This window comes from Synchiropus splendidus, chromosome 4 (assembly GCF_027744825.2).
Source record: "Synchiropus splendidus isolate RoL2022-P1 chromosome 4, RoL_Sspl_1.0, whole genome shotgun sequence".
NCBI lineage: Eukaryota > Metazoa > Chordata > Actinopteri > Syngnathiformes > Callionymidae > Synchiropus > Synchiropus splendidus.
The window spans coordinates 12,737,070-12,751,098 of NC_071337.1; the positions used below are offsets into that span (position 1 = coordinate 12,737,070).

At 39.9% G+C, this 14,029-nt stretch overlaps 1 protein-coding gene across 5 annotated transcripts in view; it reads left to right on the forward strand.

Annotated features, from left to right (window-relative positions):
- csmd3b (CUB and Sushi multiple domains 3b) overlaps positions 1-14,029 on the forward strand; it is a 344,162-nt gene that overhangs the window by 199,582 nt on the left and 130,551 nt on the right. For 4 of the 5 annotated variants that reach the window (XM_053862604.1, XM_053862605.1, XM_053862606.1 and 1 more), the window contains exons 7-9: positions 4,275-4,349; positions 12,813-12,900; positions 12,999-13,123. In XM_053862604.1, coding sequence (XP_053718579.1) covers positions 4,275-4,349; positions 12,813-12,900; positions 12,999-13,123 — 288 coding nt within the window. The remainder of the gene's footprint in view (positions 1-4,274; positions 4,350-12,812; positions 12,901-12,998; positions 13,124-14,029) is intronic. The other variant, XM_053862608.1, reaches the window with a different exon arrangement.

A 14,029-nucleotide genomic window follows, 5' to 3' on the forward strand; every position in this document is an offset into this window, starting at 1 on the left:
TGTCATCTCAAATCAAGTAAGAGTAATACTATATAACTTGGTAAGATGCACCAAACAAAAAATAATCCATAAAGTGTTTGTCATGAGTTTAGTTTTACTTACTTTACACATACTTTTTTCTTTTTTTGGTTAATTCTGTCATCTATACTCAGCACCAATTCAGAGTAGAGGCTGTATTTTCAGCTAGAAACTCGCAATCTCTAAATAAATATTTCGTGTCCAGAAAATGACAATATGTATCTTTAAACTGATCAGGAAATAGTGAGATGACTGAAAAAGTGATTATACAAGAGCAAGGCGTCACCAGCATCACTGCACAGCAGATCACTCTGCCAACATGGAGACGCACAATAGGGACTATAAGTCAATGAAGCTAATGTAATGTCAGTATTTCAGTCATCGCAACCACGTGCTTTGTTATCATATTGAAAACAGGTAATTAAATGTGATGAATGAAAAATATTGACTGCCAATATATAACTAAGTGTCCCTGAAAATTAGCTAGAGACTCCCAACTGTATATTGTTCATTTTCTTGACTTACATCGAATGTTTGTCATGCAAAAAAAAAAAAAAATTAATATAATTTATAATTTGGTGTGCTTTGCGAAACCGCCTGCAATCGTGTCTTTGTCAACGTTCTTTATTGAAATCTGTTTTTCACACTCTGCTTTCCACTTGACTTTTTCATGTTTTGTTATGTATTTATCACAACTTACAGCGACTGCTTGCTCCAGACATGAATTGCTCATGAAACACTTTTTTCCCCAGGAACACACTTCAACAACAACGTCATCATCATCATCAAAAATATTCAGTTCCGTCTTCCATCAGACTAAAGCGACATGATTATATTAGAAAACCTCTTTTTCCTCCAAATTGGAAGAGCGTGTTTAAAATGCTGCTGCTTTCCTGTCTGACTGCAGTACATCTGCTTAAAAGCGGGACTATAAACACGGGCATATTTAACTTTGATGCATTTATCCACACGGGATTGGTTTGGAATCAACAGGGGCTTTATAAAAGTGAATGGATTTGCGCGCGTATAAACACATTTGACTTTAAAGTGTTTTTGCCAAAATTGGCTGCACAACAGGGAGAATGCAGACTTGAGTGTAAAACCTTGATCTTGATCACAGCTTTCCTCCAGTTGCAGTGTGATCAGGTAATTTTAATGAGTTTTCTGAAACATCAACAACATAAGCCGTGTTTGAGACGGTTGCGAATAAGAAGGCATTATTATTGCTGCCTTGCAGTCAGTGAAATAGTTAGAGTTGTGGGCGAGAGTTTCAAAGCAGCTGCCTCCCTCACAATGTAGCTCTTCCTTTACCAAGATTCAAGAGGGACCAAACACGGGTCAGTCGAGTGACCCAATTCTTTCTATAACAATATCAAAAATACTGCAATGGCGCTCCGTTCCATCAGCCACTCCACGGGGAGGGTGACTCATGTTCAGTTAATACAGATTATTTGGAAAGAAATGATAACCCTTGAAAACAGGGACCAATAAATACGATTCACAACACATCATGAAAGCACTTAGGAGGATGGACGAGTACTCGCTGGTCAATAGTGAATAGCTTGCACTTTCATTTACTAATGGCTTCATTTTCTTGTTGGCGCGGTGCAGCGGAGAGTCATGCATGACCAAACGTGTTTATTTGTTTTACTAGTTAAGATAAATAAAGCGTGAGGCATCCTGAATAAGGCAGTAAACTGTTGTTTTTCATCAAAAAAAAAAAATATATTTAGGATTTTTTTTTTTTGTCCTGACTCTTTATGAGTTCAATTTTTTTTTTTTTGAGTGCCATGGTTTTTAAGACATTTTATTTTATTGTTTAATTATTATTATTATTTTAAGTTTTACATCATTTTATTTATTTATTTATTTTTGTGGAAGTCATGGTAATCCATTTCAATTGCAAACTGAGGACTGATTTTGAAAATCTCCTTTCTCTTCACCAATATGCCTCACATTCTTTTAGCACTTCCTCAATGTGTTGGGACAGATGCTCGACCAAGTGATTTTATCTCACTCCTAGTAGCTTCAGCGACAATTTTTTTTTTTTTTTTTTAATGTGACGCACTAATCACTTATATTTGAGAAGGAGGTACTTGAGGAATCCTTCTATTCTGTGAACAGTCCAATCCCTGTAATCCCAGTGGGAGACGTGCCAAAGTACATGGCAGTGGGTTACAGTTTTTGCAGATGATATACTGCTTCTGCTTGGGTTGGCAGTGACATGGGTCACTCAGTATGTTACTGGGATCAGGATAGAAACTTGTGGTGTGACGCTATGATCCAAAATGACTAGAAAGTTGTATCAAAGTGAATACAAAGGTTGACTAAAATCAAAAGTTACAGTAGCAGTGGTCATCCAGATCAGACATGCAAAACCAGTTTTTAAATCGATGAGCGCTGTCTCCAAAATTTGTCGTCAACTTTCTCACGTTTGATCACAATCTGAAGCACTGAAAATGAATATATTTCCAACTATCAGTGCATAGCCCTCTGATATTCTACTACATAAAAAAATAAATAATAATAATTAAAGTCATATTATTTATTATTTTTTGGTTTGTTTTTGTTTTTTGTTATGTTTATTTGTCGAGTGCCTTTGTTGACTGTGTTGTTACCGTGCTTTGTGGTCTCTCCTTGTATATGCTTTAAATGTTTGTCTTCAATGTTTGTTTGCTTCCGACAAGCAACATTTCCCCATTGAGGGATGAATGAAGCCTATCAATCAGAATCAGAATCAGAATCAGAATAATCTTTATTGCCATGGTCAGTGAGGATCCCACCAACTAGGAAAGTGCTTTGGAATAATGTGCTATCATAAATAAAATAAAATAAAATAAAATAAAATAACAAGGGATGATCACGAATTCAACAGTCTGATGGCTGAGGGGAAGAAGCTGTTCCTGTGACGGGAGGTTCTGGTCTGGATGGACCGTAGCCTCCTGCCAGAGGGAAGAGGAACAAACACTCCATGTCCAGGGTGAGAAGGGTCGGCTCTGATCCGACCTGCACGTCTCTGGGTCCTGGAGACATACAGGCCCTGAAGAGGTGGCAGTCACCTTCTCAGCAGAATCTGAGTTTACACATGTAAAGTGGTATGAATGAAAACTGCTCCAAAATATCTTTGCTGAAAAGCCAAGAAGGTTCCAACGGGGCATTTTATATATCCCGCATGTCCACCTCACGCACGTCCACAATGTATGTTGTCCACCAAATCACGTCATCTGCCACGATGCTCTCGACACCCAGCGTGCATGTCATGTGGAGCACAAGAGGGTAATTGCATTAGCGTAATTGTTAGCACATTAAAAGATGTGCTACAACGCGGATGCAGCCGCTGGCAAACTGTCGACGAACGCCGTCTGCAGTCGGGTCGGAGACAGACACATGTTGAATATTTACATGCGCGCGGGCGCAGCATAACATGTGGAAAATGATATTAACGCTGATGCCATTCATCACCAGGGAATTGGATGATGTGCTCGTCGCGAAAACGACGCCTGTCAACTAATCTGTCACGCATTAATGAAGGCCATTTTTCTCCAGAGTTTTCAGGACATTTTGGACACGATGCATTCACGGTCACGCTGCTAGAATTGATGATAATTGTGTGTTTACTCCATCTGAGGAGATGATGAAGAATTGAAGTCCATGTATGGACCCCGCTCTCGCCCCGTCCTTTGATCCCGCCCAGCTGTCACGCCGCACCTCAGCGGAAACACACGCAGAAACGCCTTCATATCATGTGATAGACAGGGCTCATTCATTTGTCTCCTGCTGTCGCTGATTTACTCAGATGGAATGGTTGATGTTTTTTTTTTTGTTTTTTTTCGAGCGTGGTGTTATTTATTACAGAGCTGAATCATTGTTGTTTTAATTAAAGCGCAAATTTCCATTGCCAGCTTCATCTACATGTTCCAATTTTGCCTCCAGAAAACAGCTTAGCAACTGATGAATGACGCTGTGTGACGGTGAGGAAAAGATGAGACTTACTTGGGAACAAAACCACATGAATGTCAAAGCCATTATTCCTTTTTTTTTTCTTTGTCTCTCACTTCTGAGCTCACTGTATTTGCTGACATGCATTTCCAAATCCACTTCCTTTTACTGCTGTACTCTTCCTTCTCTCAGCACTGTGAGAGGGCAGAATATTACACTTTTGTTCCTTTTGCTTAACCACCTTTTTTTTCCCCCCACTCCTTATCCAATCTGTTCTCATTTTTCTTCTCTTTTCTGTATTCTGTTTTCCTCCGCAGTGAAGCGATCAGTAGATTTTAAATCACGGGGCGTTAAATTATTCCCTGGCAAAGACTCCGGCAACAAGTTTTCGTGTGAGTTCACATCTTAATGTCACTCTGGCTAATGAACACAAATGTGATGGCTTGGACTGGCTTGATTTCCTTTCTTTCTTTCTTTTTTTTGCTTTGTTGTCTTGCTTTGTTTTCATTCTCTTAAGAGGCTGTCTATGCTAGCACATGTGCACAATTGGACGCCCCCCCCCCACGTTATCATTCACGTCACTGTGCCTCACAACTTGGTATTTAAACAGCTACACCACTCCGTCGACATAATCCATGCCAGAACTTACTTGCTACCTGAAATATCTCATCATTTAGTCACGTTTATTGATCCGGTTTAGCATTGTTTCAGTCTCGATTGGCTGTTTTTTTATGAGCCCTTCTACCTAAATTATATTGGGGTGAGGATCAATTTTTTTTTTTATGAATATCGCCATTATCTAATAGGTAGTGATGGTCCGGTGAGGCTACATGAGACAGCGTCTTCGTTTTCACTGCCCAGAAGGTGGCGCTCTTGGTAGAAAAGCGATGTGACGTTTCATTGAAGCCATTTTTTCAGAGCAGAAAGTGCCGTCTAGTGGACACACTTTCACAAAACCTCACCAGCTCATGACCGGCTTTGAAAATAAGCAACCTAAAAATGTTCTTTTTGGTCACTAATAATCCACGTGTGAAGATTGGCAGCACTTTCATTGAGACATATGAGCGCAGAGACATGCCAATGAAGCACATATGCTGAAGTAGTCACAGCCTTTTAGAGAACATTGTTCTGCATTCTGTCCGTTTTGGTCTTTGTCACTCTGTTTTTGCTTCATGTCTGTAACTCCATTGCTTGCTCAGATGGAGTTTTTTCTTATTTTTTGCAGCTTGGCTTGGTTTCTTGAGCACATTTTTAGGACTTCTGGAGGCAATGGAAATGAGCTAGTGCTTCAAATTCCACACTTTTCTTTTAATTTTACTAAATGCTATGCTGAATATTTGCAAAACAACTCTTAAACTGCGCGCCTGTACTCGAATGCTGGGTGCAGTCCATGTGCAGAAAAGCATAAATAATTTAAAAATATAGTTGAATATATTTTGTGAGCAAGTGGATAAAGAAAGTGAGAATTATCTTTCACATTCAAGTATTGCTTAACATAAAAAAAAATACAGTGAATCATGACAATCTTCACTTTAAACCCATCTTTCCCATATGAGTCTGGTGAAACTTCATGAAACAGTGCCCTCTTTTTCAGAGCTCAGAAGGTGGCGCTCTTAGTTTAAAAAAATGATGTGAGGTTTCATGGACAGAGTTGTTTGTAGTCATAGATTTTAGAGCAGAGACTGCAATGTAGTGAGGTTTCATGAGGCCTCACCAGCCCAGAAAACAGAACAGCATCTCCAGACGGACATCTTCGACACACACAAAACCTGACAAACATGAATACGTCTCTACAAGCTGGTGTCTGACTGTGCATGCTGTGGTTCATTGGTCTGCATGTTGTGTTGCAAATGCAGTTGACCTAACACTTACATGTTTGCATGGCACCTGAGCTGGTCTCGTGGAGTTCTGTGCTTCAGTGGTTGCAAAGTTGCGCTACTCAACCCAGGTCATGAAGAAAAGAAAACAAAAACATAGCTCATGTGGAGTTTCAGTGGAATTGCTTGGCCTTGACGTTGAGATGATCTGGGTGTGTGGGGTATGTATGGGGCGAGCATGACAGCTGTCTGATGTATGAGTGATGCACTTGTTCACAAGGTTTCCCCCCTATAGTGTTTTTGCTGTGCTTATGAATCAAGCGATCTTGAACTTCGTGTGCTGCTGCAGGTCATCGTGACATGCAGTGTTTGTAAAGAACTGCTTCAAATGAGATCAGGGGGATTGCTCTGGGAAAATAGGTGAAAGTGAGGGTCGAGGCTCCATGTTAAATCAGAGGGAAGGGCAGGGAGTGAGGGCAGAGGTTGGAGGGCTATGAAAGGGATCATAAGTGATTTATGAGTGACAAGGATCTGCGGCGAAAGGTTGGGGACGGCAGTGACGGAGTCAAACGTGTGGGTCTGACATACAGATGGACTCGCTCAGGGGCGATGAATGGGGAGCTGAGTAAAGCCCATGATAGACTGTATGAGACACTCATTCACATAAGATGACAGCCGAGATGTGCAAACACAGCTAACAAAGGAAAAGCAATGAGCAGCCCACCGTGTCATGAAGGATTTTCATCACACACACTGGGTGCAAATGGTGCCACCATATGGCCCAATCCAACATATTGTGCCTGGTGAAGTTATTATTATTATTATTATTATTATTGTTATTATTATTATTCATTTTTTCCAAATTGCTGCAATGATACACATTAACTACATATTGTCACTCCTAAAGGTCCTCGCACACCAGACCAATATTTTCATTTTTTTATTGCTTGCACTCTATGAATGTCAACCAAAATTCTATTTTTTTTTGTTTTTTTTTTTCATTTTTCCAGTCGGGGCTAGCACACATCCGACCAATTGGAACGCTCCTTGTTAACATGTTAAAAGGTTCAAAAGTAGAAAGTGGTCGAAGTCTCTGAGTCAAAAAATAATTTTCTCATAGCCTCGTCCTATAATCGTATTAAATCTACAACATCTGCACCATAGATCCGTCACATAATCCTGTCAGTTTTTATCTTACAGTTCAATATGAATGAATCACGAGGGCCTTATTAGCTCAACTTTAAATTTTGATGAAATTAACTGTTTTTCTTATTTATTTTTTTCGTTCTGTTCAATTGTCCTTTCAGTGAGTATTTTTGTTAAGTAGTTTTTGCCTGTCAAAATAAATATTTTGTTTTTCTGTGATTTATATTTAAACATTTTCCAACTTATTTTTGTTACTTAAGTACAGCATACATTTCTTTGAAACATCATTTTAAAGCTTGTAAAAAGATCAGATCATTCTCCATTGGCTTGACGGCCCCGTGAAACATTGCAAATAACAGGCGCCCTGTAGGAGGCGCTGTTGCCCGGCCCTGCTCTGACTGTTTAGACGGAAATATCGGAAGCAGGTCTCCCAGGTGTGAACTGGCCAAAGAACACAATTGAACACAGTCAGTGATGCAATCCAAAGCAAAATTTAAATTATGGAGAAAGTGTAACTTCAAGAAACAGGAATCAAACTGCGAGTGATTGAAAGACTTTGTGCTGGACTGGTTAGGGTTCTTGACAGTTTGTTGTCTTGTGGTTGAAGTAAGGCTGGCCATATGGAAATGAATATGCTAATACGTCTGGCATCCCGTGGATCAGATGTTCCTTTTCACTTTTCTGAGTGGTTTCACTTTGGAAACAATCTTGCCTGGCTGTCCACATATGCAAAGACATCAATCTTCCCGTTGCTATCTGTTCTCTTTGCTATGTGCTCAGAAATGGACCAATTTGTTTACCATCTACACACTGTACTGTTACTGTAACTGGTCCCTCTGGTATGGTGTTAATAGTCCAGATGGTCGAATTAGCCGCTCCAGCAAAGCAACAAACTATCTTCTGTAACAAACATGCAAAAAAAAAAAAAAAAAAAAAGAGAGAGAGAGTGAGAGAGCGAGCGACTCTCCAACCACCTGCTGGGTTTGCTGCTTCAGGCCAAAAATGTGTGGATGCATTGTTGGATCGCTCAGACAGCTTGGAGGGGAAGATGGGCTCTGTGCGAGAAGGAACACAAACAGAACCACCATGCCGCCTTAATGTGTTACACTTTATAGATTCAGTTTGGAATCAATTGCCATAGAAAAGGTCAAATCCTTTTTCTAGTGATTAAAACACGTTCAAAAACACTCAAATGTCCTATTGTTGTCTATAGGAAGTCATTTTGAAGCCCATCAGTAGCTGGATTGAGGCTAAAGCAATTTTATCTGGGGAAACCCAGAGCCACATCTGAACCCTTCCAAGGGATCATGGGATTTACCCAAGCTAGAGTGGCGCTTTTCGGATCTGACCTGTGAGCTACAGACGGCTCGACTGAGGCAAACAGTCTGACATCCTCACGGGGGATCCGCACCACCTGAACGAGAGCCTTTAAACACAGGCTGGAAATGGAATCATTTGTTGTGAGGTGAAATTGATTATTTATTTGTTTCCTTTTGAAAGTCCACTCTGAGGGGACACACTGGAATGTCACATATATGCTTTAGAAGTTGAGCAAATGCTCATTTGAATTTGAATAAGATAATCTGGTCAACTTCATCACAGAAAGTGTAATTCAATTGTAAAAAAAACAACTTATATTTAGAGCCCAATAGATGAACAGACTAATGGGCAAAGTCCAAGGTGAAGAGGAGAGTGCAGACAAGGTGGAACTGTTTAAGACGACTGTTGACCATTAAAGGCTGCATACAAAGACAAGAATCACAGATGAAGACGTTCAGATTCTTATGGGGAGTGACTCTGAAGGACAACATCCAACCTGAGTATGTCAGTGGCAGAGCTCATGTGAAGAAGTTTGGAGGCAAAGCTGGAGATGCCAGATGGTTTGGAAAGGAGAGAAAGTGTCGGCAGAAGAATGCTAAATGTCATCTGAAGAAGAGCAGGAAAGCAAAGCAGGATGGTAGCTGTGGTGAAGGACAGCATGAAGATGTTACAACGGACAAAGAAAGATGCTCAAGTTTGGTGAACTTGCATCTTTCAAATCACAAATCTTTTTACTATGAAGTATGTATTCAATGAAGGCGCATTAAAACATGCGTCGCCTTCTTCCTTCCCTGTTGAGAAGCAAATATTTTGTTTTGCTTTCAGAAATTAATATTCCCATTTTCATGTGTCACTTTCAACCCATCCACTGTGGAAGTGAGCTCAAATAAATCCAATTTGAATGACTTTATTGACTCTTAAATTGCTTGCATTTTGGACATAGTTGAAAAAAATGTCAACTATGATTGGTTGAATAAACAGAATCAACATTTGCCAGTATAATAAACCTTGGAATTATGAAAATTATTTATGCAATTTCAGTTTTCACCACATTGCAAAAAGACCTTGATTTCTGGCAGAAAATCGAGTTACAAATAAACTCTAGCATTTTATTTTCCTTATATTGTATAGAATAAATATTTTGGCTACAATTCATACAGAGGTCTTTTAGGGAATAGTACTATTTACATGTAAACATACATTTTAAGTTAACCACTCTTTAGGCTTGTGGGATTATTGGGAGAGAGGCAGCATCCCGGACAGGTCGCCAGTCCATTGCAGGGCAATGTTCTGTTCTTGAACAGCAAATCCACATCAGCCCCCTCGATCAGTTTTTTGCACGTCCGAGCAACACTGAGTGTCCATTTAACCTAGTGAGCATGTCTTTGGACTGTGGGAGGAAACCGGAACTCGCAGAAGATCCACACGCACACAGGGAGAACACGCAAACTCTATCCTAACTCTAACCTTCTTGCTGAGAGAGTGTTAACCATTGCGCCACCGTAGTATAGTACGATTTGGTCAAGCATATTCCAGTGTGCCTAGGGTACGGGTTGGGATCACGGTTCTTGAATCTTTGAAACTAGTTTAAGTAGTAAACCATACATGATGGTAAACAATCATAGCATAATGAAGGTCTCATAAATACATTGTCGTGTCTTTGTCATGGCTGTCTGTGGAGTCAGACACAGTTGCTGTGTTGTTGTTGGCTGACAAAAGACTCGGGAGAGCGAGGTTAAATGAAGAGATTTATTAACACAGATGAGAAATACAAAGACGAACTGGAACGGCAAAACCAAGGGCTTCAACGCCAGAAGTGGCGCTAGGAAGACAAAACATGTTGGGAGGCGGTCGAAACCTGGAACAAAAAGAAGGCAAATAATTCACTCAAGTCTGACGAACGGGGGCAACGAAAAACGGAAATGAACTCACAAGGCCCAATAACAGAAAGTGCTCAGTGGTGGAATAAAACACACTCACACGAGAAAATATTGAGCACGACAGAGAAACAAAAACACTCACACACGATCAAAGATGAGAAACAGAAAGCGGAGCGAGGAGAATGAAACTAAGGACGCGGCTGAAAAGGAATTCAAGCACGCACACAATTTAGAAAGATTCAGGGAAATACATGAGAGACCGGAGTCAGAGGAGGGTTTACCGTAGGAACGTGAAGTAACCATCTGGCGACACAAGCTGGCAGCAAGTTGTTGAGATCCAGTGAAGGTTGATCTGATCGATGCCATCCATGTGGCTCAAACAAGGAAACGGAAAACACAAAACTAAATTGGAAATAACAAAAAATGCCACAAAAGAAACAAAGATGACAGTCTTTTGAACATAGTAATAGATCATAGTTGTGAGATTGAAGTATAATCCATGTTATTTTGATTGCCAGCGATGAATGTTCACTGAGAATTATGATAAAAGCAAATAAAGACTAAAGGTATATATTTCTAAGAATGCTTTAGGAGATGCTTGCCTGCTGGAAACACATGGAAATGTTTAATAAAAAAGGGCATCGACCATTAAAAAAAATAGAACAAGTAAAATGAAAAAATGTCAAATGTTTTCGCTAAATTCATTAAAAAACATGTTTTTTTAATAGTGTGGGGGGAGTGGTAACTACATGGATTAATGTCTGTTACATGAGCAACAGCTGCAAACTAAAACATTCATCAGCCTTTCAAATCGCCTCCAATTCATAATATCCTAGGAGGACTGTCTTCTCGACTGCCAGGAGCCCGGATACATCCAATGCCCAGGTGTAATTGACTTTGTCTTTTTATTTATTTATCTGTAACCAAACTTGTTTCAACAAGTATAGCGGTCAATCAGAGCATCTCTAAAGACCAGGCGTCGTCCACACAAGCTCTTAGCACCATCGTTCACTTAATCCAAGAGCACTTAACCAGGGCTCAGCAGTGAGTCAGAGTCCAGATACTATAAAACCAAAACTAGTCTAGATGTGATACTGGACATCATCCTACTTAGTGAAGTATGAATATTTTTTTAAGAGTCTGCAGTCGCAAATAGTAAATATTGGTATTGAAGATGAGTGCGTCTATGAGGTGTCCTCTTTGGCCATTTATGAAAACAAGCCTATAAAATGGTGTTGTTTTCAAACAGCTATTGTTGGATAGTTCTCTTGATATACATTAGTATGAATAAGCTGCAGTTGTATTCCCATTCATGCCGTGCAGTAACACAAAGTGCAAAGCCAGTGTCAGTTTAAAACTTTAAAAGAAGCGATAATACTCGTGTGTTTGGGGTACGAGTGAAGGAAATGAGCTCACTTTTCCCCTTCAGCAATTCCTTAATGATGTTAGACATTAGGAAAAAGACGAATGACTGAAGGAAAGCAAGAAAATCACATGAAATTTCCTCACTCCAATTTACTAAATCACAGCTCTAAGTGTTAAAAACGCTCTTTTGCAATTTTATTTTATGAAAGACTGCAGTAGATGTGGAGTTGCTGCTCATTAATTCTTCTCTGCATCTTGAAATAAAGTTTCTGACTGAACATCCAAAGTGGACAGTAACTGATGAATGTTGCTGCTTTTAAAAGACTTCAATTCAATCGTATATTTATGGGATTTTTTTTTTTTTTTTTTCGATCTGGTTCCTGGCAGCATCTCCGCTTCCCCGCGGAGATACAGAGATAGTTGTACGTGTTTTCTTTATTCAGCCACCCACTCCAGAAATAATAATACAAACAGACATGAGCACACATTGTCCTGCAGCTCAGCATGAATCCAACTGCATTTTTTCCCCACAAAAATATGATCTCAATGCTCTAAAGAAATTGAAAAGCCATTGATGTTTGTTGGCTCTTGTGGTAAATCCAGTCAACGCATGTGGTGCTGTGATGCTGAATGAAATTGTCATGGTATAAAGGGGGATGATGGAAAAGCTGGAGGAGAATAATAAATAGACGGGGTTTTATTATATTCTTGAATTTATGTTAGGATTGTTAGATTTTTTTTTTTCTCATTGTTTAGTTTTGGAGCAGTCAGGATTGTTGTGTTTGAAACAGACCTACGAGGCATTTAGAGCATATTGTTAGGATGTCACATGCTCGTCTCCCACAGTAAAAAACTACCAAAACCTGAAACATTACTGGCTTTTGATATTTGGAACTATTGTGGGTTCAACCTTGCCAAGCGTGATGATGATGATTCTGCATCAAAATCCATGGCGCCCCCCCATCAGAAAAGGCTAACACAAGAGTTCAATTCTGCCTTGTGTTTTCTATTACATTTCCAAAATATTGTTATTTATTCATGATTATTATTATAATGCATTTTTTTTGTTTTTGCATGTGGAGTCTGACTAACATGTATTTGTTGCTGCAGCTTGCTAACTCTGAATTAGTAATGTGGCTAAGAGTCCAAAATGTAAGATGCATATTTGAAATGTCTCATGGGCTCGCAACAGAAGTGTGATCTTCTCAATAGAAGACTACATGAATTGCTGTCAGTTGAGATTAATTTGTATTTTGTTGCTGTGACAGCGTAAGTGTGTGACTCATTCCGTCTCATCTCCTCCCTTCTTTTCTGTGTCTCTGAGTAGTAAACGAAGGAGGTGTGCGACAGGCGTCCAACTCCTGCCCCGATCCTGGAGAGCCGGAGAACGGGAAGCGGCATGGCAACGACTTCAGGTGCAGCCACGTTTGGACCAAAATATTAGTCATTATTCGTAACATATGATTTTCCTGACACCTGTTTCATTCTTTTTTTTTTTTGGTTTGGTCTGAAGCATTGGCGGTGTTGTTCAGTTCACGTGTGGAGAAGATTACGTTCTCCAAGGAAGTAAAAGCATAAGCTGCCAGAGAGTCGCTGAAGTCTTCGCAGCATGGAGTGATCACAGACCAGTGTGCAAAGGTAAGAAATGGCCTCTACACTGACCATTGTGAGTGAAGTGGATGTGAAATTTGGAGACGATTTAAGCACAGTGACAGACCTCACCCCCATGATGCAGTGGCCTCCTGCCTTTTTGCAGGGTTGCACCTAATGTCTTCATATCTGGTTGTTTGCACCCATAAAACAGACACTAAATTCTATCCATACTTCACGAATATGTACTTTCCTCCTTAGAATTTATTTAAATATTTTTTAAATTATGATCCTCTCTTTTTCATCTCCATGGTTGATGTTCTTCTTTAGGTCAGGAATTATACAAAGGAGGACTGGAACACAGTTGAGGAGGGGCGGAGGGGGGAAGCTGTCATGTTAAATGCCAAAGTCGTTTGTTATGTCTCCCTTTGCTATACTGCGGATCCCTGCTTCAGACGTGTGCATTTAACAATACATGAAGTGTGACCGCGTGTCTGAAAGAGGACGATTAACTGAAGAGTACATGCATATGAAGCGTGATAGCTAAATTAATCCATCAGTGCACGGATGACTGATGACATGTTGTATTGATCATGCTGGATTCTTAAGTATATTTTCGTTTGAAAGGCCTTTTTATTTGTTGCATCACAAACTTTTCCTGCCAGTAATTCTGCTTTTATCGTCACAGAGTGACTGAGGTTATGTTTTAGCGCTTTATTCGAATATATTTGTGAAGTGACTCATTCCCTCTCATCGCCTCACAAAAATGGATCAGTGTACAGTGGTACCTCGGTTCTCGACCACAATCCGTTCCAGATGGTGGTTCAAGAAGCGAATTGTTCAAAATCTGAATCGATTTTTCCCCTCACAATGAATGGAAAAAGAAACAATGCGTTCCAAGCCTTAAAGTAGTCCTTTGTAGGAGTGAATGTAGAGTGTCTGCTGCAGGTGCGC